Below are 23,407 nucleotides of genomic sequence, written 5' to 3'. Positions count from 1 at the left end.
TTTACTGTCACACCTGCCGAACGATATTTTATGACACCTAAATCGGACATATGTCATTTCCCTTCCCCGGCTTCGGAGAATGTAAACAGACCAGAAGGAGTGACAGCTAGCCGACATGCTAACCCGAACCGAGGGATGTTTCAAAGTCTTCGAAGTGGAAAATCACACATAACTAGCCTGGATTATTTGACATGACGACCCGGTTGTCGAGTTTCTTTGCGGATCGGCAAACCGCCCGGCGGAGAGCAATTTACAGTTCGTTCCCTGGAGGAGGGTGGCTGGAATTGTTGTGTAGCTAACGTGCTAACAGCTAACTGCTAATGAGCGTGAGGATAGCTTTTCACATGCCTATCAATGATCAAACGTAAGTAGTCCTTTATTTAAAGGAATTTTATAGTGTTTACTTTGTAATCACTGTATTCGTATTTGACATAATACAAAACAAGATGTTTACTCACTTCCTTGTAAGTCCAATGGTCCCACAGTAAATATCCACGGTGAATGGGAACCTTTTGAAACTCCACAAAGGCGCATACGCCTCTCCCGCATACAGAATGATTTTTCTGCAGCCGTTTGGCTGGCGTGATGCAAAAAATAAAAGTATTAATCCGCAAAATCAGCTGAATCCTTAGTCCTCATACACAACAGTACACTGTAGCGTGAAGAGGACGTCTTCTACCGTACACGTCACAGCGCCCTCCTCCTCAATGCGAGACCGAAGCCGGAAGTCACTCATTTTCCTGGCGCGGGATTCAAAAAACTAAATAAATATAGCGATCGCTTCCACACACACCCAAGCGGTCCATATCATTCAGGAGCATAAAATACCGCGTGTATTATGAAATAAACATGCTTTTTCGTGTCACAAGCACTTTAAAATGTATTATTACAGGGCATCGTTTCCGGTATCCTCCTGGTGACGACATTACAGTATATCAGTAGCCGTGTCCTTAAGTCTTTCTGATAGTTTTCCCCTGACCTTTTTAACTGCAATAATATAATGAAAACCTGAAATTATGGCTTTTAGTTTTGCCCACCCCAAGATTTTAAGTAGCCGCATCTGGCCACCCCTATGAAAAATTTCTGGAGGCGCCACTGATCAACATGTTTTGCCCCCTTGCTACAAAAGTCAACTCCGCCTATGCTTACAACACAAGATGGTATAACGTCGCTCAACTCTAGGTGGCAGTAATGCGTCAGTATGCGTCCAAATAGGCGGAAATGAGAAAAGAAGAAGATTCGCGCTCCTCATGAATGAAAAGTCATTATTGACGATGGAGGCTTAAGAACAACTTTCGCTCACCTTTGAAGTCGCTTTTGGGTCGATTTCATGCTCTCGGACGCTCTTCGTCGATTAGACTCGTATTCTGTTTAGTTTGTTCGCAACTCGCCAGGCTGAAGGAGCAATAACGTTGCTGTTAGCTTGGGAAGCTACCCGTGACTTCCTTGATTTCACTATCCAAACAAGAACATTTCAGCAAATATGTTCGACAGTTTAAGTCAGATACCGGTGGAAAACCAGATATTTTATGCGGTTTTGGGCTTTTCGTGGACGATGTATCTATGGGAGGCCTACCTTGCATATAGACAGGTAAGTTCCTTGTTATTCACTAAGCAAAATCTTAACGTTCTTTGTTCAAAATTTTTAAAAAACCTATTTAACCTTAAAGTCACCCCAGACATTTAACTTACTGACATTGACAGCTATGGACTTCAAATCAATTGTAAGTGTGATTTCTAGAATTGAAATAAGATTGCCATTGACGGTGATAGACGTCAGATGGCACCTAAAGTATTAGCGTGTCCATTACTAACACTAAATGTTTTAAAGTCGATGATAAAAGTCATTTCCATGACTGTTATTGTCAGTCAAAATGGATTGGACGTCTGTCACCGTCAATGGCAGCTTATGTTCATTACATAACATAAAAGCCTTTACTACAATAAAATGTTGTTTCCTTTGAGTGTGAAGTAACATGCTAAAGTAACTGTGATCAAAGTAAAAACGGCACATTTGGAATGGAAGTTCATGAGTTAAACATCCAAACCAGGTGTCAGTGGTAGGTAGCACCTTAAAGTTACAAATACATTTAATATTAAAAAAAAAAAAAGATCTGTGGAATGAAATGTGTTAAAGCATATGTTAGCAACGAAATCAATTTTTTAACCATCGAAAGAATGAAACAACCTTTCCGTTGGAGCCAAGATCATTTTCAAATGGTAAAAATCTAGTTCTTTGTTTTTCATTGGGGCGAAAAACTGACTCAAACATAAATCCTTTTACCCAATAAAATCCTGTAACATTAATTATACAGATATCCCCATCCATATTTTAAGAAATGACATTCCGATAGTCATTTCTATGATCCGAATCAATTGTTGTCATCCAAGACCTTAGCTTGATTTTGAGAGAAATCATTCAATTATCAGATAAGATCCTTCAAAACCCAGAAGTAGCCTCTTTATAATTTAATAACCCTTAATGCATATATTCCTTATTGAATGTCAACTAATCTCAACAACAGGCTTGAAATGATCAGCGATATAATCACACCTTTATTTGCAATATCAACCACGCCAGTATTTGGAATGCAGCTCACCTTATCTCACCTTGTCAATAAGTCAACAACAAGTTGACAACCATCACTGAGTACGTACCAAATTATGTGATTTTAAAAATTCTATTATTATTTTTCATTTTTTTCCGCTCCATTTGAATACAAACGAATACTTTGTCAAAGTATCTGAAAATTTCCTACCCACTGTCGATGAATTGAGTTTCAAAGAGCAAAAACTTCATAGCTGTCAAGTTGTTTCACCCAAATTGAAATTCAAACCAACCAAAACCGGTTTTACTTTCAGCATATACTGTAAATGAAAGTATTGCTGCAGTTTTATCAAAGTGGTGTTAATTACAGTTACTGTATATGAAATACTACCTGAACCTTTTGGAATTTCTCACATTTTTGCATAAAATCACTAAATTTGATCTGATATTTGTCAAAATCACACAGACGAAAAAACAGTGAAAACAAACCACCCAAACATTTTTAGGTTTTTATATTTTAATGATGATAGTATGCAAACAATGACTGATGGGGGAAAATTAGTAAGTGAACCATCACGTTTAATCTTTTGTGACTCCCTTAGGCAGCAATAACTTCCACCAGACGCTTCCGGTACCCGCAGATTAGTCTGGCACATCAATCAGGACTAGTCTTGGCCCACTTCTCTACAAAACTGCTATAGTTAAGTCAGATTCATGGGATCTCTGGCATGAATTGCTGTTTTTAGGTCATGCCACACATCTCAATGGGGTTCAAGTCTGGACTTTGACTTGGCTACTCAAGAACGTGTATTTTGTTTTTCCAAAACCAATCTAAAGTTGATTTACTTCTGTGTTTTGGATCATTGTCTTGTGGCCGCATCCATCCTCTTTTTAGCTTGAACTGTCTGACAGAAGGCCTCAGGTTTTCCTGTAAAATGTCCTGATAAACTTTTGAATTCATTCTTCCATTATTGATTGCAAGTTGTCCAGGCCCTGAGGCAGTAAAACAGCCCCAAATCGTGATGCTCCATCCACCATGCTTCACGGTGGGGATGAGGTGTGGATGTTGTTGAGCTGTTCCATTTTTCCTCCACACATAACATTGTATTTTAAATATTTTGCCAAAACTTGTGTGGAGTGTCCAAGTGGCTTTTTGCGAACATTAAACAAGCAACAATGTCTATTTTTTTTAGACAGCAGTGGCTTTCTCCGTGGAGTCCTCCCATTAACATCATTCTTGGCCATAGTTTTACATATAGTAGATGTGTGCACAAAGATATTGGACTGTGCTAGTGATTTCTGTAAGTCTTTAGCAGACACTATGGTTTTTTTTTACCTCTCTGAGTATTCTGCGCTGAACTCTTGGCGTCATCTTTGGTGGACGGCCAATCCTAGGGAGAGAAGCAACAGTGCCAAACTCTTTCCATTTGTTGACAACTTCTCTGACTGTCGACTGAGGAACATCCAGGCTTTTAGAGATGGTTTTGTATCCTTTCCCAGCTTTATACAAATCAACAACTTCAGAGAGCCCTTTTGACCGAGCAATGATGCATATCAGACAATGCTTCTCATCAAGACATTTCTTACCAGGTGTGTGTTTTATAGTGGGCAGGGTAGCTTTAAACCACTCGTCAGTGATTGGGCACACACCTGACTTAAATTGTTTGGTAAAAATTGGTTTCAATTGCTCTAAATTGACCTTAGGCAGAGGGTTCACTCACTTATTTTCCCTCTTCTGTCATTGTTAGCATGCCATCCTCATTAAAATATGAAAACCTATAAATTTTTGGTTGTTTAAGTTTAAGCAGACACCGTTTTTACATCTGTGTGATTTTGACAAAGATCACATTTGATGGTAATTTTATGCAGAAATGTGAGAAATTCCAAAAGGTTCAGATTTTTTTTTTCATACCACTGTACAATTACATGTATTCATTGACATTTTAACACACATATATATATTAGGGCTGTCAAACGATTAAAATTTTTAATCGAGTTAATTACGGCTTAAAAATTAATTAATCGTAATTAATCGCAATTAATCGCAATTCAAACCATCTATAAAATATGCCATATTTTTCTGTAAATTATTGTTGGAATGGAAAGATAAGACAAGATGGATATATACATTCAACATACGGTACATAAGGACTGTATTTGTTTATTATAAAAATTAATCAACAAGATGGCATTAACATTATTAACATTCTGTTAAAGTGATCTATGGATAGAAAGACTTGTAGTTCTTAAAAGATGAATATTAGTACAAGTTATAGAAATGTTATATTAAAACGCCTCTTAATGTTTTCGTTTTAATAAAATTTGTAAAATTTTCAATCCAAAAAAAAAACTAGTAGCCCTATTCTGTCCTCAATGTGTGTGAGTACACAAATTGACAGACAGCGAACATAAGTTCCAAAAAGAAATCAGACGGTGGTGGCAAAGTTGCATGGGCTTTACTGAAGTCATCTCTTTTTGACAGGAGCACGTTTCTTGTATTTTTGTAAAACTGAAAATAACAAGGCAATGTGTCAATAACTTGCATAAATCACAAAATAACATAAAATGTACACACACGTGTCCATTTGAGCAGTAGCACTAGCCAATTAGCTCACAGGCATCTAACAATGTAACTGCATTTCACCATATATGTGAACAAATTCAAATACACATCATCAATAACTATCTAATGCTCATGAATATAAACAAAGGAGGAATATAACTCACAAGCGATGCATGTATTAGACACAAACAGTGTGATGGGGCTATGAGAACTGCCACTGAATACTGGATGCGGACGTTAGCTGGTCTGAATAGCACTGTCTATTAGTGTGAGTTCGCGTCGACATATAATCACGTCAGAAAAGCGCGCCGAAACCCAAATAATCAGCTGCACTGAATCGCCAGCAGAGGGCGACATTACGCCAGATAATATATGCAAGTCACACCCAAGCGCCAGCAGAGGGCGGAAAAACTCCATAAAACAATTAACAAGTTGGCCTTTCACTGTACTGACATTTAAATCTGTGTGAGCGGGCCTAGTGCGTTAATTGCGTCAAATATTTTAACGTGATTAATTAAAAAAATTAATTAACGCCCGTTAATGCGATAATTTTGACAGCCCTAATATATATATATATTTTTTTACGGTTTGATTATGTCTGTCATCCCTGCAGCGGAGGATATACAGATCAACGACAAATGTGCCACAAGAGCTCGGAAAGATAATCGATTCAGAAACATTTGAAAAATCCCGACTCTATCAGCTGGATAAAAGTAACTTCAGCTTTTGGTCTGGTCTGTATTCAGAAACGGAAGGAACGGTAAGATGCCGATGAGTCATTGTGTTTATTATTAATAGAGTATTTATTATGAAGTAATTGGTATTTTTGGTGTTCTTCTAAACAAAGCTGGTCTTGCTCCTTGGTGGGATTCCTTATCTGTGGGACATCGCTGGCGAAGAGATAAAGTACTTTGGATTCGGGCCGGAGTACGAGATCACGCAGTCTCTTGTGTTTTTGACTCTCGCCACCCTGTTCACCGCTTTGACTGGCCTTCCCTGGAGTTTGTACAACACGTTTGTCATTGAGGAGAAGCATGGCTTCAACCAGCAGGTAAGCCTTCGAATATTTGGTCAAATTCCGAATCAAACGGTTGTCAGGACTGTATTAATGGTTTGATTCTCTCTTTAGACGCTGGGGTTCTTCATCATAGATGCCTTGAAGAAGTTTGCCGTGACTCAGTGTATCCTGCTGCCCGTAACCTCGCTGCTACTCTACATCATCAAAATTGGAGGGGACTATTTCTTCATCTACGCCTGGCTCTTCACCCTGGCTGTTTCCCTGGTGAGTTGTGGGCTTTTACAACAACACCGTTGGGGCTCACTTTCTATTACTTCTTAAATGCACAGTCGCGTGCATTTTACTTTCTTCAGCATCATACTAAGTTCAGGGAGTCCTCGAGTTGAGAAATGAGTTCAGTTCCTAGGCTGGTGATGTCACCTGAATTTCCGTACCAGTCGGATTTCACTGTTAAAGTCGACATTTACGTCAAAATACTTATTACAGGGTACCCGCGGGCTATTAAAAGTATTAAAAAATCATTGAATTTAGTTTTCCATTATGTTAGGTCTAAACTTACTTGTATCTAGCAAAATAATAAAGACCTAGAGGAGGACGAAGACAAGGATCAGAACGGAGACAGAGATAAGGTTTTACGCTGACGGCCGTCAGGAGGAAGGTTGATGCGGTGCTGGTGGCTCACAACAAGCTTCTCTGCCCTCCCCCTGAGGAGCGCAGCCTTTTATTGCACACACGTGAGTTTCGTTTAGCTGCTAAGGTATTCTTTACTGAGAACAGAAACCAGAATGAAACATTATGGTAACGTTTACTGAAAACAGAAACCTTACTCTTTTCATCGTGTAAACACTAAAGCACAGGCGAATAAACTGTTACATGAGAAAACATAATCATAACACCTAGTTTTAAACACACATAATTGCTTTAATTATTGTAAATACTGTTATTGTGAATACTGTTAATACTGTTATTGTGCAAAAGCATTAAAGCACATCTCACACATTAGTAAAGGTATTAAAAGTATTAAATTAGCTGTCGTAAGTCTGGAATTTTTTCACCGTGGTTTTAATTTTGAAGAACATCTCAGTGCAACCTAAATTATATCCGTGACGAAGTTTTTTTTTTTTAATCCATAACGAAGATGACGCGTAGAATTTTTACGATGCACTGCACTACAAATCATAATGCACCTCGTGCCTGCGCGCTGTTAGCATCATTAGCATCAACATCACAACAGCAGGCAATCGCACAGTACTGTGTGCTAACGTAAGGAACTGCTCAGATACCTTAGTTGTCATGTTCGAGGAAAGCCTCAACAAGACAATCAAGTCCAAACAGTTGGACCAGCATGTGAGGTATTGGATCGGCATCCAGATACTTTGGGTCGCAGTTTATGGGTCATGCAAAGGCAGTGGACCTGCTTAACATTTCAAAGTAAGTTGCCAATTTCTCCAATTAAAATGTGTTAGATGCAATAATGTATTTCTGCACGGTTTGCCTTTCGAATGAATTTGAATTTCGTAGTTTTAACTCAAGAGTTAGCCATGATCAATGGAGTATTGGCAGGTGCACTAGCCTTAGCATGGATAAACCAGAGTCGTAGATTCATATCACCCTCAGATACACAACACAGTTGACACTATTATTGGAACGAGTGCGGGGTAACGTTGAATAACATGGCATGGTGATAGGCAAATCATAAGGTAGGTGATAGTAAAACACCTCCTGGTATATTTAAATGTTTGTCTTGATTGAATAAGAGTATGGATTTTCTCTATCGATTAAAAGAAATGTCTTCAATAGCTAACAAAGGATTAACATGTGTATTGTATACTTCTTGTAATGTGATTAGAAAAAAACAATTACCAAGGGAAATGGTCATGTGTAGCTTTATTTTGTGGTAATTAATGGTAAACTACTGCCATTTAGTTGCTGTTTTTTAAACTTTCACTGCCAATTGCAAGCAAGCACTTTACAGTTAAGGTGGCCAACTTGACAATCATCTACCTACCACCTTCACTAGGTCCTCTTAAAAGGGAAACCTGTTGTATTGCAAATGTAATTTCTGAAGTTGCTTTACCATAATAGTGTAAAATCCATTTTATCCTGGAAAAAACAAATCTGAAAGACCTTATATTTAAATGTTTTAATTGTATCTTCAATAAATGTGCATTCTCTTGTCAAACACACTTAGTAATTGAGGTTAAATTTGATGTTCAGTGCTTTATTTTTTTAATATGATTCAATATTATCTAAATAATGGGTGCGAGAAAAGTATTAATTTTCAGTTGAAATGGCATTAATAAAGGTCTTAAAGGTCTTGAATTTAGATTTATCAATCCTGGGGGGACCCTGTATTATAAAACAGTGTTGTTTTCAGCAGCCCTTCTAATTTTCGTCGTAGTTACTGAAATATATAAAAAAAAAAATTTCCAACAATTTCCAATAAACATTGACATAAGAGCACGTCTTGTAACTGTACAAGAATACTAACTTGGAGATGGTAATCCACATTTAGCGGAAATACTGTTATTTCGTATGTTTAAAAAAGTCCCAAGAGTTTAAGAGAATGCTTGCCAACCATGCTTTATGCTAATGCTAACTTGACTGCTATAAAGTGCTGCAAAGATCAATCCATTAACTCAAGTAATTTGATGAGAAAAAAAGCTTCGAATCCAACTTTGCTGCTTCGAATATTTGTTTCAGTGCTGCAACGATTAATCGATTAACTCGAGTATACGATTAGAAAAAAAAAGATTTGAATTAAATTTTGCTGCTTCGAGTATTCGTTTAATTAAAATGGTGTTGTAATGGTTTATTTTGAAAGTGTTTGCATTTAGTTTATACTTATTGATTTGGGGGGATACACTGCCCTCTTGTCTGCCTCATTTCACATGGCTGAATCCAGCTGCTCCATGTTAAGACCAACATAAGCCAAGTTTTTGTTTGAGCTAATGTTTTTTTTTAATACATTCGTAAATTTCGTAATTTAGATTATTGGTATATTTAGGCTTTTTTTTTTTTTTGAGGGAATATGTGTCTGAACCATTTGTTAAGAGCTTTGTAAAAAAAAAAAAAAAAAAAAAGCGTTAGCATTTTATAGCATTTAAGCTAGCGGACTTTTGCTATATACTAACTAACTAACTAGTTCATCGATTAATCGACTACTAAAATATTCCATAGCTGCAGCCCTAGTTTCAACAATTTACATCGAAAATAAAGACATTGGTTGACTGAAAATGGTTCAACATTAGATGAAATGTCATTTTTTGTCGTGTATATTTATAATTGCTCTCTACCTAAAAAAATGTTTTATCCGATTACTCGACTAATCGATAGAATTTTCAGTCGAATACTAGATTACTAAAATATTCGATATCTGCAGCCCTAATTTGTTTAGTGGTGTTGTAATGGTTTGTTTTGAAAGTGTTTGCATTTAGTTTTTTTATTTGGGTGGATACACTTCCGTCTAGTGGCAACAGTGAATATGATAAGACCTGTTAAGACCAACATAAGGTTAGTTTTTGTTTGAGCTAATGTTTTTTATATGCATTCGGAATTTAGTTTATAGGTATATTTAGCTTTTTTTTGTAAGAATATGTGTTTGAACGATTTGTCAAGATCATTGTAAAAAAAAAAAAAAAAAACGCTAGCCTATTATAGCATTTAAGCTAGCGGAATTATTCTTTTTTTTTATACTTAGATCCTCATTTATTGATTTTTTTTTTTTTAAATACCGTTAGAGGCTCAGCTCAGGTATTTACTAACCGGAAACGGAGAAAGAGGGAGCAAGAAAGATTATTGATCCACCTAAGACGTTGAAAGCAGACATCTGGAGACATTTTGGCTTCTACGAGGTTGTTGGGAAACTTGACCAGAGTTATGCGATGTGTAAAAAATGAAACATGAGAACAATAATACAAATGGGGAAACCAAATCCGGTGCATCACCGGAATTGCGCAGGGAAGATTTTTGAACGTACTTATAAATTAAAAAATGCGCTGAATCGATTCGGCTTGTTGCCCGCATCGAATCAAATCGAATCGTCCATGCCCCCCATCGGGATGCATCGCCGCATCGATTATTGTTGACACCACTAGTACAAAAGGCAAAGGTACAAAACACAGGGACTCACTATGCGCTAGCTCAGTAGAGAGTATGGTGCTGGGGACTAAATGGTGGACGAGGCACAGGTGTCATCAAGTCGAAATGTCATAGGTCGAGGACATCGAACCTTGAAGCCTCCCTGTAGTCATTTATATCAATAAATGTCTTGTAACAGTACTCTTGCTGCCTTCCCATCATTCTCAGATCCTCGTGACCATCTACGCTGACTACATCGCTCCCTTGTTTGATAAATTCACTCCTTTGCCAGACGGAGAGCTGAAAACTGAAATTGAAGCCATGGCCAGCAGTATAAGTTTCCCACTCACAAAAGTTTACGTCGTTGAAGGTATGTGATTGAAAATGAAATCTGTGTGTCTGTCCTGTTTTTCAAAATCTGCTTTGTCGTCAGGTTCCAAACGGTCTTCACACAGCAACGCGTACTTCTACGGCTTTTTCAAGAACAAACGTATCGTGCTGTTTGACACGCTGCTGGAGGACTATTCCCCACTAAACAAGGGGGAAGAGGCAAAGCCCGTCCAACCTGAAAATGACGGCGATCAAGGCGACTCAAAATCCAAGCCAAAGGTGACAACGCTGCTTTAAACTTTTTCCTAAGTTTGAAATGGAAGTCTAGGGTGCTTTCACATGAGAATTTCAGCATCTACAATATGCGGGCAATGAGATTCTGCTTTTTGCTTTGTTCATAGTGTTGGTGTCCTGTTCAAATCGGCTTTCTAGCTAACATCTATAGACGTCCAACCCATTTGAAGTGGGAAGGGGAGGCACTACCCAGCTAACCGTCCCACTTCAAATGGGTTGGACACAGAGGTGGGTTGGAACGCGTTACATTTACGTATGTGAGTAACTTTTGGAGAAAAATGTACTTCTAATAGTAGTTTTACTACGAATCTTTGGGCACCTAACGATTCGATTACGATTCAGAGGCTCCGATTCGATTATAAATCGATTATTGATTTTGCCTATTTAGGAGTATTTTAGATAAAACGTTATTTAGGTTCACTACAACAGAGCCTTCTAGAGAAGTCGACGGCTTTAAAGAGCATACGACAGGAGAAAAAAAGTCTTAAATAGCATTATTATGTGAATTAGAATCATATTTTGAGACGATTCGACTATATACAACAATTTAGTTAAGCACACAATGACGAGAAATTGGTCTTTTAATCTGCCGATTAGCCACTCCTACCATTATAGGGCTCTAGCGTCCCCAACAGGTGGATGACGTCAGTGGGAGACTTGGCTCATCGGTTTTACTATTCTGCCCATTGAGGGGGAATTATTCAGAACAAGGAAAACGCAACGAAGAGAGCCGCAAAATGTTATTGTTTCAGTCTCTCTACTCCAATATTTTTACAGGATATTCTTTTTATCCAAGTATTTTCCCCAATTGCTAAATAAATGGCATGGTCATGACAAATAAGTCTTCTGCTAAATGGAATATGAAATAATAAAAATGCACTTATTCAGGACGACATGGCAAAATTACTCCATAATGGTCAAAACTGTCGACTTCACCTTTACTGTCGCACCTCCCGAACGATATTTTATGACATTTCACCTTTACTGTCGCACCTCCCGAACGATATTTTATGACACCTAAATCGGACATATGTCATTTCCCTTCCACGGCTTCGGAGAATGTAAACAAACCAAGAGGCGTGACAGCTAGCCGACATGCTAACCCGAACCGAGGGATGTTTCAAAGTCTTCGAAGCGGAAAATCACACATAACTAGCCCGGATTATTTGACATGACAACTGGGTTGTCGATTGTCTTCGCGGACCGGCAAACCGCCCGGCGGAGAGCAGTTTATAGCTCGTTCCCTGGAGGAGGGCGGCTGCAGTTGTTGTGCAGCTAACGTGCAGCTAATGTGCATGAGGAGAGCTTTTTACATGCCCATCAATGATCAAACGTAAGTAGTCCTTTATTTCAAGGAAGTTTGTAGTGTTTGCTTTGTAATCGCTGTATTTGACATAATACAAAACAAGATGTTTGCTCATTTTCTCGTAAGTCAAATGGTCCCACAGTAGTAGGGCTTGTTTTGGCCAATATCCACGGTGAATGGGAACTTTTTGAAACTGCAAAAAGGCGCATACGCCTCTCCCTCATACAGAATGATTTTTCTGCAGTCGTTTGGCTGGCGTGATGCGAAAAATAAACGTATTAATCCGCAAAATCAGCTGAATCCTTCGTCCTCATACACAACAGTACGCTGTATAGTGAGGAGGACACCTTCTACCGTACACGTCACAGCGCCCTCCTCCTCAATGCAAGACCGAAGCCGGAAGTCACTCATTTTCATGGCGCGGGATTAAAAAAACTAAATAAATATAGCAATCGCTTCCACACACATCCAAGCGGTCCATATCATTCAGGAGCATTAAATACCGCGTGTATTATGAAATAAACATGCTTTTTTGTGTCACATGCACTTTAAGATGGCAGCTGTTTACTACTAAACGGCAAGTCAGTCATTTCGCATGTTTAATGCCGCCGTCGTCTGTCATTTTGCATCTAGTTCTACATACCGTATTGGCCCGAATATAAGACGGCCTTGATTATCAGACGACCCCCTATTTTTCAAGACTCAAGTTTGAAAAAAAGACTTTTTGAACACCAAATTAATTTTTATACAGAAAATAATTACAGAACATCTGAAACAAATGATTATAACAATATATTTGAGAGAAAAAGCATCTTATTTTGCCTCATTCAAATTTTAATATCTGAACATTTAAATATGTAAACTAAAAAATCACATTGGTAAATGAATGGCTTCTGGTTTTTGAAATGTAAATAAACCATCTATTGTGATAAAACAACAAAATTGCAATAATTGCATTAACCATCAAAGTGAGGTCTAACTGTAACTGTAGTCTTGAAACAAATCTGAATAAGGAAAAACATTGCAATAAAATAATGCAAACTGGTTAAACTTGAGAGTAGCTGAGATCTGTCATGACAGAACATTACTCAAGTTCAGCATTCGCTTAATCTATATCTGGCGCCCTCGTCGTCAATGGGTATAATGTCCAGACCCCGAATATAAGACGACTCCCACTTTTTCAGTCTTATTTCAATGCAAAAAACACGGTCCTATATTTGGGCAAATATGGTATATGTGATATCTATTATAGCCGTATGTGTCCGTATGTTTGTAGCAACTAGCAACTGGGCGTTGTTTGAAGCATCTGTCGGCCACAGTCAGGTATTATTGTTTTTTATCTAGCGGCATGAGTTGTACATGATATTTACTCTCGGTCCGTTCCTCACTGCGTCCTGAAGACCGCGCTGACTGTGTTTTAGTTCTGCTTTACCCAGTATAATTCAATAATCGGAATTTGGATGTTTGTGAATCGTTCTAGAATCTTCCACGGCCGAATCGCGATTGATCTAAGAATCGTAAATTTCGCACGCCTCTACTTTTTACCCTAATTTTCAGACTATAGGTCGCAACTTTTTTCCTTCATTTTGAATCCTGCGGCTTATAGTCCAGTGCGGCTTATTAGTTGATTTGGGTTAATAGGTAACACTTTCATTGACAGCGGCGTCATAAGACTGCCATAAGACCGTCATAATTATGACATGACACTATCATGGGCCTTAATTAATGCTTATGACCGATGTAATTAACTGTCATCTGGCAATTATGTCACTAACTCCATTTATGTCCAGCTCGGATCTTTAACATCCATTCAAAACGGATAATTCGCCAGATGACACATAATACCATCTGTCATAAGCATTCATTAATGCTACTGGCAGTGTCATGTCAAAATTTTGATGGTCGTATGACAGTCCTATGGCGCCACTGTCAAATAAAGTGTTACCAAATACCATTACTAGCAATTCATGAAACAACTGGAACAGTAACTGAAGAAATAATTAGCACAGAACTGGAGTTTGATTGGTATTTACATCTGTAGCGCTGCAATGCATGTTAGGAGGCATGTTGGACAACAACAGTGTTGACAGCAGGTGGCAGCAGAGGTTGACTGTCTCCCCCAATGAAGCAGTGATGGCCAAGTGAAGCTCCTTGAAGCAATGAAGCTTTGCAGCCAGTTGGTTTAAAGCTTGGGAACAAATGCAGTTTTCATGTCAAATTTGGTGGGTCGCGGCTTATAGTCAGGTCCGTCTTATAGTCCAAAAATTACGGTACTTTTACTTGAAGAAATGATACTCTTACTTAGCTACTTTGAGCTACCCTAGTCATTACATTTTTCCTCTTCATTGTACATGTCAGATTTTACCCTTTTTTTTTTTTTTTCAGCAATGGCAACAGTAGCTCTACAAGTTTCCCCAACGAGACGTCGCAACAATAATCACATTATTCCATGATACCAATTAAGCTTCCCGTTTTATGATCATGCTGGCCTGTTCAATCACGAGGCGTCTTTAAAGCACCGTAAAAAATTTGGTATTTTACAAAGAGCGCTGCCTTCAGCATGATTTGAAAGTGCAGTTTTCAACCTCTCTCCCAGTTTTTATTTGGCACCGATTGACCATGGAAAACCGGAGATATGATCATTTTAATTTCAAAAGAGGAACTATGCAAGAACTATTAATTATTCAGCTATTTATTCAAACTAGGACAGGGGTGTCCAAAGTTTTTGCAAAGGGGGCCAGATTTGGTGTGGTAACAATGTGGGGGGCCGACCTTGGCTGACGACCTTTACGGAGAACAATATATTTAAGCAAATTTTAGCAAGCCATTTAGTGTGTCACATTTGCTTCATTATTGTTTTTAATTAATAATTTCAACAATCTTGCAACTAGCCTTGTGGCGTTCTCTTTTGACTCTCGGGCTCTTGCGAAATACTGCTGCTGTGAAATTAAACTAGCTTCAAGTTGCTTCAATTTCTCGCTGCGTATCTTCCCTGTAATCTTGTCGTACATGTCAGAATGTCTTGTTTGGTAATATCGCCTCACATTGAACTCTTTAAAAACAGCGACTGTCTCTTTGCAAATGAGGCAAAGTTGTTGCATATTTTAGTGAAGAAATAGTCCAATTTCCACTTATCCTTGAAGCGTCGGCCATCGCAGTCAACTTTTTTGCTGTTGCTTAGAGTGCTGCTAGCTTTTAGTGGGTAAATGAGGAGCAGCATTTAGTGTGTAAGCTACTTGATATGCTGGTGGCTGTACTGCAGACCAATTTATTAAGTCTGTCTGCGGGCCAGATGTTATTGATTTTATGACAGCGGCTGGGGGCCGGATGAAATTTGACCACGGGCCGCATTTGGCCCCCGGGCCGGACTTCGTACGTATCTGAACTAGGAGCTATTTTCTCCACTAGAGGGCACTCGTGCTCTTTGGATGATTGATGCTTCATTTCTGCAGATTTTTTTTTTTGTCTCGCCGGAATACATTTTTCTTTTGTATTTCTTTGACTTAATGCGGTTCTGTAATAGGTTGTAGTACAGTGTAATAATAAGGGTTAATATTAGAGGTGGGAATCTTTGGGCACCTAACGATTCAATTACGATTACGATTCAGAGACTCTGATTCGATTATAAATTGATTATTGATGCCCCCCATTTTTTTTCTTTTCATGTTTTGTGTATTTGCTCCAAAATTGTTCAAAAATCCTCTCAGGCTAAGTAAACCAAACTACTATTTTAGTTTTAAGTTACCGGTTAAAAACAGTAAATAAAATACTCAAGTCCCCATTCTGTATCAGCAGCTTTAAACTACATTCGATTTATTTAATGTTGTGAATCAACTGTTAAAGTTGTTAAAATTGCGCCCGTTATTCCATAATTTCCCTCATGTCTACTTTCGACATGTGAAAGTTTTAAAACTGTTTCATCATTTAAAGATAGATTCAAGTCAAGATTTTGCCGATTTAGGTGTATTTTAAATAAAAAGTAATTAGGTTCTCTACAACAGAGCCTTCTAGAGAAGTCTACTGCTTTAAGATGGCCCCATTTTACTAGCGCGGGAAAGTCTGTCATTTCACATCTAGTCTCGATATATGTGATATCTACCATAGCCGTATGTTGCCGTATGTTTGTAGCAACTGGGCGCTGTTTGTAGCGGCTGACGGCCGCAGTCAGGTATTATTGTTTTGTTTTTTTTTTAACCTAGCGGCATTAGCTACACATGATATTTACTCTCGGTCCGTTCCTCATTGTGTCCCGAAGACCGCGCTGACTGCGTTTTATTTTCGCTTTACCTGGTATAATTCAATAATCGATTTGGATGTTTGTGAATCGTTCTCGAATCTTCCACGGCCGAATCGCGAATAATCTAAGAATCTGAAATTTTGCACGCCTCTAGTTTAATATAGATAACGTATTCCTTTGTTTAAAAAAAAATCTAACTTCATAAGCAGTTACTTTCAATGTTACTCATTACTAGGGGATTCGGTCTGCATTTTTTACTTGTTCTTGAGTAAATTTTATGGATGACTACTTTTACACCTACTTGGGTAATATTATTTTTGAAATAACGCTACTCTTACTCGAGTACAATTTTTGGCTACTCTACCCACCTCTGATTGGATGTCTACTAGTGATACTCATTTCAATTTTGCACAGAAGGATAAAAAGAGCCACGTGATAGGACGTCGATTGTCGGCAATGGCACTGAAAGCGTTCATTTTATCCCCGATACCTTTTTGAACATGAAATGATGTCATTTATAAGGGAGCACCCTGGTTGTGATGATCATTTATGGCGTAAATATTTTGATGTTCAGCTTTTTAATGTTTTATTTAACTCCGTAAATGTTAGCTGATTTCAGAGCCATTTTAAAGCGTTTTATGGATTTTCCAGGATCATTTACAGACAACAAGTGAAAGATTAGACTCACTTCTTTCACCAAAACAATGATCGTACCTTTTTCTGTTCTTATTAGCAGTAAAATACTACTGTAATAATGATTTGAGAAATGCAGCTTTTTCTAAACTCAACAAACCTATAGCCAGACCAATATTTGCTATATTTTCACATCTTTACAGCACAAGAAACAAGGATGCAACAACCAAGAGATCCTTGCTGTTTTGGGTCACGAGCTGGGTCACTGGAAGCTTGGTCATACTGTCAAAAACATTGTCATCAGTCAGGTTATTTATTTGCTTTTTTGTTTTTTTTTTATTGCTGCCAACCTTGCTAGTCAAAATGAATTGTACATCTATCAACTTCAATGGCAGTGAATATTTTAATCCTGGTGTTAACATCGCTTCTCTCTTTCCCCACAGATGAATTCCTTTCTTTGTTTCTTTCTATTTGCTGCCCTCATCGGACGGAAGGAGTTGTTTGTCGCATTTGGATTCAACGACAGCCAGCCCACCCTAATTGGCTTGATGATTATCTTCCAGTTCATCTTTTCTCCATATAATGAGGTAACCATTGGTTTTTAATTGTAGTGTTTATTTGAAATGCAGACAGATAGAAACATGTTTAAAGGGACATATGTAATAAGCAGATGTTTAAATAGGAAAAAAATTAATATGCATGCTTAGGACTGCAGCTATCGATTATTTAAAGAGTCTATTAATCTATTGAATAACTAGTTCGATTAATTGAGTGATCGAATAACTACAGAGCCCCTAAAGGGACATCGACAGAAATAAAATGAATTTAAGTAATCTAGTTCGCAACAGATAGTTTCTAGCGTGCATCAGAAACAATCTGGTAAACATGAGCCCTATATAGCGTTTTTTAGCATTATATAGCATGCAAGTTGGCCAATTATTGCATTGATGCAATTGGCCAACTTGGATGACAAAAGTCCACTAGCTTAAATACTGTATAATGCTAATTTTTACAAAAATTGGCTAACTTGCATAGCGAAAGTCCGCTAGCTTAAATGCTATATAACGCTAATGTTTACAAAAATTGGCTACCTTGCATAGCGAAAGTACGCTAGCTTAAATGTTTTTTAATGAAAATGTTTACAAAAATTGGCTACCTTGCATAGCGAAAGTACGCTAGCTTAAATGCTATATAATGATAATGTTTACAAAAATTGGCTAACTTGCATAACAAAAGTCTGCTAGTTTAAATTCAACATAATGCTAATGTTTACAACAATTGGCTAACTTGCATAGCAAATGTCCGCTAGCTTAAATGCTATATAATACTCATTTTTACAAAACTTTGCTAACTTGCATAACAAAGGTCCACTAGTTTAAATGCTATTAAATGCCAACGTTTATTTCCAACTCTATAAACTAAATTACAAATGATTGAACAAACATTTTAGCTCAAATAAAAACAGCTGGATTCAGTCGCTAGATGACTTATTGTCATATTCACTATTCCCACTGGATAGCAGTGTCATGAAACTAAACACTTTCAAAACAGCATAATGCCACTCTCATTAAAGGGTATGTCATGCCCTGGGAAAATTTTAATATTCCATCATTTATCCATAAACGCATGCCTTTTGTATTCATATCATGCCACTTTGTGTAATTACACACAAGAAAATGAGAGAAATTTAGCTCGATTGTCAAGCTAAAACGACCGGCGCCCGAGATCTGGCAGATTGTGTGCGTGACGTCACGACAAGTGAAGAGAGTGCCACCGGCCACTAGGGGGGCAGCGCCAGTCTGTATCAATATAATTCCTTCTAGTGAGGGGAGAATTAGGAGTGTTTTGAGCTGTTTATGCTGATGCATTGTGTTCGTCCTGCACATCCAGGTTCCCTCATGAAGAAACACCCCTCGTTGTCAATAAAAGAGAATTCAGAATTGACAGTGAGGGGTGTTTCTTCAACAAAAAAAGTCTCAGTGCTTTAATACTGAATGGCGGCGATGATGACAGATAATTTCGTTTCTAGTTTAAGCGACGAATCCGACGTAGAAGGACGTAACGAATGTTCATCTAATGGTGACGAGGAGAGTTACGAAGCTTTAATCGGTGTTTTAGGTTGCCAATTTGAGCCCAAACGAACGCCAATGCAGCGTAATGAAACGGTCATTGAGGGGAGCAATGACACTGATGAAACATCGGCAGCAGATCGTGTGGGAAACACCAATGATTTGTTTTGCATTTCTTTTTGTGAAGCTGATATACCGTAAGGAGTGGGAACCTCAGGGCACCTCACGATATGATAAGATTCGCGATACAAGGCTCACGATAACGATTATATCACGATACAGCGATTATCGATATATTGGTCAGAAATTGGATACATGACATTCTACGATACAACTGTTGAAACGAAAGAAAAAAAAAGATATTTAAAAATAGAAAAAATATTGTTTAAGTCATTTATTAAACAGTGACACCTTTTCTGTGCAACATTGCTGTAAAATAGAAATCTACTGCAAATTGTGCCCCTGCACATATAGAGGAAACCAACCACGACCACTGATATCGCTTGGAGAGATCATGATGAATGGCACCCTTAATTTCTTTAAAGTTTTAAATCTTTAAAAAAATAAATAAATAAAAAGTGCCGTAGGTGTCAGCAGTTGAGCTTGGAGTGGGGCAATGATAAAATTGGTGGGTCTTTTCTTCGTATATGACCTTTGTTGCTTGGTTTGAGCACTTCCGCTATCTGCTTCAGCATTTAAGATGTCAGACTTGCTCAGTCACAGTCTTCCTCACCTTAAAAACAACAAAATAAAACAAAAAATATTAGCTACTTCATAGCGTTTGAGTTGAGATCCTGATTTTTTTTTGTGTTGGAAGTATTGAATTAAAAAAAAATATATGAATTGAATGTATAGAAATTAAAAATTCAATAATTACCTATTTTTAATATGTAGGCTACATTAATTATCATGCACATCACTTTATATATCTTGGAACCTATTCAAACCATTTTTATAGCTTATTGTATCAAAATGACAGTAATAACAGAAACTAGATGGAAATTGGTTCTCAAATAAATCGGTAAATTCATGTGGGCTTGTTCGATATTCATTTTCATCCAGTTTAGGGTCCTGGTTTATTTTATATCATTCAACACCAAATGTCATCAAAATAATACATGTAAATTAAAAAGTCAATTACATTGCAAAACTTTCTTACCTCAAGTGATGAAAGCGAAGCTCACAAACTCCGGTGTCCACTACGTCACCAGCTCCCAGTGAAACTTATTTTTCTTAGACAATTCTTGCATACAGCAAAGTCCTTGTTCACCTTACTTCCTTTCTTGTTGGTGTAAAATCTAAAGTGTTGTCCCCATGTGTGATTTGTAGCAATATTTTTCTCATTTTTTCCTCCACCGTTCTCACGGAGCTTTTTTATTTTTTCAACCCACTTGGAGCTTCCTCTCTTCTTCTCTAGACAACTTGTGCGCACTTTACCCTCACCGCCACTCCCGAGCGCCCCTAGTGGACCGCCAAGGAATTGCTCAACAAACATTGAGCAGTTTACAGCATCCATACTCCATTGTATGGCCAATATACGTTAAATAAGAGTATCGATTCTTGGCGGGAGCATATCGATAACCCATCGGGTTGCAAAATATCCCGATATATCGCTGTATCGAGATATTATCACACTCTTATATACCGTGACTGCAAAATAAAGGAATGCATAGAATAATTATCATTTATTGCGCTATCATAGCTTTTCGCTCTGCCAACAGACACAAATATGAATGGGATCAGAGGATTTGTTCTATATATTTTACGAACGATAATTTATACATGTGTCCAGTCCTGTATCCAATGCGTGACATTTTTTTTATTATAAAAGAGTACTCACTCTGGCCATTTCGAGCTTGGCTGCTCCCCTCCTTTGCTTAGCTTTAGCCTGCTTTACCAGTCATCGTCCTCTTTCTTGATATCTCGGGACATTTAGGTGGCTGCGCGTGTATGGTCGGCGTCTCCTTTGAGCAGCAATCTTTTAGCAAAACCCGATTTCACTTGTCCATAGTTCGAGAAGCTTTCAGGTGGAAAATGCGCACCACAGAAAAGCGTGCCGGAGGCTGTGTCTAGAAAATTAGCCCTCTTTCCACGGACGAACTTTACCCATTGTCTGCGTAGTCCAGCTTTTTTTTTCGCGTTCAGGAACTCATGGATACTATATTCCGATAAATAACTATTTGTACACCACATAGCACAGCAGTTTTGAACCATTTTTGTGATGTTTTCGTCAAACAAACCCCAACGCTACTCTCTCGTCGTTAAAAAACAATGGCACCTGGCTCCGCCTCGACTGTCAATCACTTGTCGTGACGTCTCCGCCCCATTCGGCTATTTCCGGAACACTTTTGGAAATGTTCGTCATTTTCGATCTATTTTCGATAATTGTTCATTAATGTGATTGATTTTTTTGTTAACTTTATCAATATTTGTTATCTTGGCACATAACAGTTCTATTGATGTCTCACACCCCCTTTGCCGCTACATACCCTTTAAGAAGCAGTAAAATTGACTTTGAAGCTTTTTTCTAATCGAATTACTCTATTAAATCGATTAATCGTTACAACAGTACACATGCTACATGACTAAAAGTACAGTTACACCGAAGGAGTTGACATGTTTGTTTTGTCGTTGCAGCTTCTATCCTTCTGCCTGACTGTCCTCAGCCGCAGGTTCGAGTTTCAAGCGGACGCTTTTGCACGCAACATGGGCAAAGCCTCTGAGCTCTACTCCTCTCTCATCAAGTTGAACAAGGACAACCTGGGCTTCCCCGTGGCCGACTGGTTGTACTCCATGTGGCACTACTCGCACCCGCCCCTGCTAGAGCGTCTCAGAGCACTCGGCAGTGTCAAGCAGGACTGACTGGTTAGGAAGCAGGAGCGGCAGGCGCCGCCTCCTCCTAAAGGCCACCGGAGATCCGTCCTGGCCCTCTGACGCTTCCCCTCATCTTATTTTATCTTGTTTTAGAAAATTCATTTAATGGTTTGGTTTTTTGTTTCTTTTATAATGGTAAAACATATCAGCACAAGGCAGCCTAAAGGGTACTGAGGTGTCAAGAGCGAACATACCGAGAACCCAAGTGGGCAATGTGTGTTAGATTGAATGTTTTGTTTACATGTCTCCTATTTCTAATGAAAACCCAACCCACATCAACTGAGAAAGTGTAGATGGTAATACAAAATGAAATTCAATGTGGCAAATGACGCGGAATCCAGCTTCATTGACGCACAGGCCAGGTTATTCATGTTCTCGCATTTGTTGCTACTTTTTGAGTCAGTCAAGAATGTTGGTTATACAAACCACTTCAGTTGCCAGTTTCTAATGAGGGGCCGTGCTGTATGTTATAAAAAATGTGCCTCCCAATTGTCTTTGTTCTGATACTTGACCCTGTTGGAGACACAGCAACGCATTTTTATTTGCAAGTGAATTTGGCTTGTGGTTTTTTAAATTTTCTTTGGGGGAGTGTACTCGTGCACCTGTTTGCTGACTGGGGTCCAATGTACCTAGCACATATGTAATTGAGGAATAGTGTATAGAAATGAATTCTGGGATGAACAAAAAAACTGAATATTCTGTGGATTTTTTTAAGTTTGAGATTTATCTTGATTTTGGGCAGTCTGGGATGAGCCCAGAGTTGCCTGGTGATGTGCTAATAAGGGACTTTGTGCTCTGTGAGGATCCTTGTTAAGACAAATACTTTCTTTGCTGAATAAAATTATTCCAAGCCTTGTATGTTTTTCACTTAATTGAAAACAATGTTCAATACATTAGCACAAGAGTCCATCTAGTATTTCTCTTTGTTGACTCATATGTATCATCAGAAAACTAAAACGTGATATACTTGAAATACTGATACAATGACAGCTATTTTTTGTGCGTGCAAAAAGATAATTTCACCTTTTGAGACTAGATATAGCTACACCGTAACATAATTTACTAAGTATTTTGTATTACATTTTGCATCACTTATGATCACTTCAGGTTCGCTGTGCAAGAGCTAACCAGAGAAATCCACTGCTTTAAGATGGCCGCCAGTTACTAATGCCGTGGACTCCCAACTTTTAGCACCGAGCGCTCTATAGTCCCATATGTACGAGGCCTTTTTATAAAATAGAAGATAATCAATATGAATACATACAACTAAATATTTTTAAATCTGAAAAATATTTTGTACTTTTTTTCCGTAAAATTTGGTTCATATCCCTATCAACATCAGGTCAAAATGTACATGAGTGTATGTTCACGGCTGTTGTTTATTTTTAACGTAAAAAACGGGGGTGTTTATATTTTGCGTTAATATCTTACAACGTGTATATACATTTTATTACA

At 38.1% G+C, this 23,407-nt stretch overlaps 1 protein-coding gene across 1 annotated transcript; it reads left to right on the top strand.

The window, feature by feature from the left end:
* Nucleotides 1–1,201: 1,201 nt before the first annotated feature.
* On the top strand, nt 1,202–22,808 carry zmpste24 (zinc metallopeptidase, STE24 homolog). The gene is made up of 9 exons (XM_057860392.1): nt 1,202–1,591; nt 5,725–5,871; nt 5,959–6,162; nt 6,241–6,393; nt 10,438–10,579; nt 10,643–10,818; nt 17,213–17,317; nt 17,453–17,596; nt 21,716–22,808. The coding sequence occupies exons 1-9, from the start codon at nt 1,484–1,486 to the stop codon at nt 21,938–21,940; spliced, it is 1,404 nt and encodes a 467-aa protein (XP_057716375.1). The 5' UTR covers nt 1,202–1,483; the 3' UTR covers nt 21,941–22,808.
* The last annotated feature ends 599 nt before the right edge of the window (nt 22,809–23,407 follow it).

This window comes from Corythoichthys intestinalis, chromosome 15 (genome assembly GCF_030265065.1).
Source record: "Corythoichthys intestinalis isolate RoL2023-P3 chromosome 15, ASM3026506v1, whole genome shotgun sequence".
NCBI lineage: Eukaryota > Metazoa > Chordata > Actinopteri > Syngnathiformes > Syngnathidae > Corythoichthys > Corythoichthys intestinalis.
This window is presented reverse-complemented; position numbering and strand designations above follow the sequence as displayed.